This window comes from Anastrepha ludens, chromosome X (genome assembly GCF_028408465.1).
Source record: "Anastrepha ludens isolate Willacy chromosome X, idAnaLude1.1, whole genome shotgun sequence".
Lineage (NCBI taxonomy): Eukaryota > Metazoa > Arthropoda > Insecta > Diptera > Tephritidae > Anastrepha > Anastrepha ludens.
In genome coordinates this window covers 5,526,471-5,530,861 of record NC_071503.1, presented here as the reverse complement: position 1 = coordinate 5,530,861, position 4,391 = coordinate 5,526,471, and the positions used below count along the sequence as shown (strand labels likewise).

The 4,391-nt window shown below is 33.0% G+C and overlaps 1 protein-coding gene across 1 annotated transcript; it reads left to right on the top strand.

The window, feature by feature from the left end:
* The first annotated feature begins 247 nt into the window (after positions 1-247).
* Positions 248-3,519, top strand: LOC128869698 (uncharacterized). Its single transcript, XM_054112304.1, has 3 exons — positions 248-278; positions 2,987-3,231; positions 3,298-3,519. The coding sequence occupies exons 1-3, from the start codon at positions 248-250 to the stop codon at positions 3,517-3,519; spliced, it is 498 nt and encodes a 165-aa protein (XP_053968279.1).
* The last annotated feature ends 872 nt before the right edge of the window (positions 3,520-4,391 follow it).

Genomic DNA, 4,391 nt, shown 5'->3' with positions numbered 1-4,391 from the left:
ATCTCAATTGTACTAAAAAAAGCTCACAGTAACATTTGCACCTTCTCATTGCATTAACATTCTCTGGTTAAACGTCTAAAACAGGGTTTGTTAACTTTTGTTAATCTAGGGTGATAATTTAAGTTACTTCAATTTCCTTCTAAACTATAGATTTCAAAAGATGCTAAATGTTATTAGTTGACAAATTATATAAATGATTAAAAAAATATTTTACAAATAACCAAAAATTAAAAAAAAAACAAAGTTAATGCGACTAAAAAACAAAACAAGTATATGCGGTGAGCTCAAAGTTGATTTGAGCCCCTTCCGTTCAAAACACTAACTTTTATTTTGTTCTTTGTTTTTGAAGTGAAAACTTCTTTAGAATCGTTGGGAGTGATTTGAGACTCGATGAAACGAAAAAGCGACACCAAAAAGAAGAAGAAAAAAGATATACGTATATATATGTATGTATAGAAAATGCTTCATTACCAGGCATACAGAAGGATGGCATAAGCAAATTTAAATTTTTGAATTTATATTTGTATGTATATATGCGGATATATGTATATATGTTGTGTGTATGTACATATGTGCCTCGCCACAGCAAAACATACGGTAAAATTTCTCAAGAAATCCAGCGCGCATTCATAGGCACAGCATTGCATGTACAGTAGGGCGGGTCGATTTAAAAATCGCTCATTGCTCTATGAAAATCGTATTCTAGGGATCAAAATAAGAAACTTTGCCGAAGGAACCATACCTCTAAAACGAATTCTGATGTCCCCCAATTTCAAAATATCACCATTTTTGACCTTTACATGAAAAAATCAGCTAAATGGCTATGTTTTTTCTTTATTTTTATTTATTTATAATATTATCTATTTTTTCTCTTAAGAAATTTATTTAGTCAGAACATATGTAAATGAATGAATGTGAGTTATAGAAAATAAACTAAAAAGTTCGACCCATATTGGGGGACATCAGAAATCGTTTTAGAGGTATGGTTCCTTCGACAAAATTTCTTATTCTGATCCCTAGAATATGATTTTCACAGAGCAATGGGCGATTTTTTTGCCTTCCGACAAATCGACCCGGCCTAATGTATAGTAACCTTGAACAGGCAGCTGCGGTTTTCGAGCATTTAGAAACATATATTTACATACATATATGGGTGCAAACATATTTACGGAGCCGCGGGCCCTCGACTTGACAAAAATTGAATATTGGCAAATAATTCTACGCGAAATATTCCAATATTGACTATTTTCGAATTGTCGAGAAAATTAGCATATGGGCGGCTCGTTTTATGAATGAAAGTACTTGCTCTTAGAACTATGAGCTCGAATTTATAAATCAATTTTTTGATGATGAGTTTTTGTTGCACAGTACAATAGTTGAAACTGTTCGGCGCCGCCGCGACTGTTCAGCGCTATGGCAACTAGGATGATGGCCGCTACGCCTGCGCCTATTAATGCATTTTGTTCTTGTAGTCGCTAGGCATAGAATTTTAGCTTTGGACGACATACGCATTTACAGGAATAAAGTGAGTGGCCTGTGTGTGCGGTTGTATGTAGACGCATATGTGTATATTAATAAGCATTGTTTTGCTGGAAGTTCAGAACACAAATATGTATGTACGTACATAGGCTAGGCCATACCCTACAAGACAGTGCTGAGTACTTTCGCCAAAAATTCCAACACATTGACAAATATTTTATTAGTCTCTAATACATGCGCATTGACAAATTGAAAATTGTCGAAAGAGCAAAAGAGATAACTAAATGTGAAACTCTTTTTCTCGTGAAAGCGCTGTTGAAATGCTCCTTTTTTATACTATTCGTCAGTAATGCCACAGCGGGAGAAATATTGATTGGGTATTTTTTAAAACAAAAATTGGGAATTTACAGTGTCCTTATTTTCATTGATGTAGATACATATAAGTATAAAAAAATAAGCACACTGAGTATAAAATACATAAATAAGCAAAAAATTAAAAAAACATACATATTTACATACAAAAACCAACACTCAGTTTTCAATGGAATTACATGTATTCAAAATGTATTCAGGAAAGTGTGATTGAATTTGACAGTGGTCTCATAAAAATTATATTATAACCCAAAAAACATATTATATAATATTTTAAACAATTTATTATATGTATTACATTTAAATCGCGAAATTTTTCCTTCAACGTAAAAACGAACTGTTTTCGTCAATTATTTTTTGTGCTCTATTTCTGGCAGCACGCCATTCCGACTATTAGTTGTTCCCTGGAATTGGCAATACTAAGAAGTATTGAAAGGAATTTCTAGCCGCGCTTTCAAACAAAAAGCGCATCTAGTTATTCATAATTGTAAAAATTTTCCTCGTGGAAGGCGGTTGTGTTTTTTGTGATTGTGAAAAGTGCATTGTGAAAAAAATCGAGTGTAAATCAGGTATGTATATTTAAATTCTAACCAAATGTTATTTTATCGTGGTTTTATAAGCATTTTGGTAAAATAAGAATTTTTAACGTTCTACGTTACCGGATTTATATCCGGCCATGGACTTCAGCAGTATTCTCCGTATATGTATGGAGAATGCTTATGCTGCTACAACAAAAACAAGAACAAAGTGTGAAGTTGCAATTTTGTGGCTGCTCTGAACAAATTGTGATATTTTGTTCAAAATACTGAAAAGTGCGATAAAATAATAGTTTCATAAAAAGTAAAAATAATAAATATAATAATATAAAAATAATAATAATAATGAAATAATAATATAGAAATAATAAAAATTTTCTTTTTTTCAGAAGATTATACATAAAATAAAAGGAAAGGAAAGGAAGGAAAATATAACGTGAACTTTAAACAAGGTATTGTAAATTACTAACATAAACTTAAGTAGTTAAATACTAACTAACAAAAATTTTCAGAAGTGGAAATAAGTCAGTGGCAAGAAAATGACGGTACAGTTTTATGTACTTTTATTTGTGGTTTTATATATTCTTATTTTATTTCAGAAATACAAATTCGAAGGCTTCAATTTGGGGTGGAATGTCCCCATGACGAGCGCTCTGCACCAAAAAAGCCTGCTCTTCCCAAAAAGTTGTCGTCACCTAAAGGCAGACACGCGGCAATAATAGCTGAGTTAAGCGCTATCCAGATATGCCAGGACCAAATATTGGCGAAACTGGATAGCGTCGAGACCCGTCAACTGGGCGTTGCTGGCCAAGTAGCTGACATACAAAGTGCCATTTTCGATAAGGTAATAACAGACTTTCACCATATGTACTATATATTTCGTTTGTAACATCGAAATTTCCCTTTTCAGATGCCGGAACGTGGTGAGATGCAAGCGCAAAGTAAGCTGTTGCGCGAATGCAAAGTGCTGACAGCTAGGGTTCAACAGTCTGTCAGTCGCATCACCGGGGACGCGGAAAGCGAGGAATCCATGGAACTTGCTGCCATGTTTCCCGTATTATCGGTGGAGCAAGTGCAGGCTGTTGAAGCCAAGCTGATAAATAAAGCTTACGCCGACGCAATGGTAACATAATAAAATGAACGCTAGTATAATTTGAAAATAACACTATTTCTTCCATATGTAGATTGGGCTTCTGGCAAGATCAAAATGCACGAAAGGGACGGTTGACGGGGTTATGCGTTATCTTTTCACAGATGACGCCATGTACAGCTTCAACTTAGAAGGAAGAGCAGGAAAGATACCACTTCTTAGACTTAAGGCGGTTGAACTTATATTTGGTAAGTACATAGCAAAAAGAAGAATACCTACGAGTTGCTAACAATTATTTCATTTATTAGACCTCTTTTCAGAAAAAACAAAAGAAGATGTACAAGGCGCTATTAGGAAGTATGTTCGTTTAAACCACAATAGGTCTAACCAAAAAAAATATATTAACAGAAAAACTTCAAATGTGTAAATGTGTAAATATGTAAAATCTTTAAATATGTAAAATCTTGAAATGTGTAAATGTGTAAATATGTAAAATCTTTAAATATGTAAAATCTTGAAATGTGTAAATGTGTAAATATGTAAAATCTTTAAATATGTAAAATCTTGAAATGTGTAAATGTGTAAATATGTAAAATCTTTAAATATGTAAAATCTTGAAATGTGTAAATATGTAAAATCTTTAAATATGTAAATATATAATATAAAATTTTATAATAACTAGTTTGTAAACAATAAATGAATATAATAATATAAATGTAATTTCGTTTTCGTCGTGTAATTTCGAATGAGGAGTTTAGGCCATTTGTGCTGATGAGTTTGTGATGACAACAATGAGGCGTTTGTGCTGATGAGTTTGTGATGACAACAATGAGGCGTTTGTGCTGATGAGTGTCTGATGACAACAATGAGGAGTTTAGGCCATTTGTGCTGATGAGTTTCTGATGACAACAATG

Bases quoted from the DNA above. Each gene is read 5' to 3' on its own strand.
- LOC128869698 (XM_054112304.1), top strand. From the start codon at position 248: ATGCGACTAAAAAACAAAACAAGTATATGCG. The intron at 279-2,986 runs GTGAGCTCAAAG...ATTTTATTTCAG, and splicing joins AAACAAAACAAGTATATGCG to AAATACAAATTCGAAGGCTT. The intron at 3,232-3,297 runs GTAATAACAGAC...TTCCCTTTTCAG, and splicing joins AAAGTGCCATTTTCGATAAG to ATGCCGGAACGTGGTGAGAT.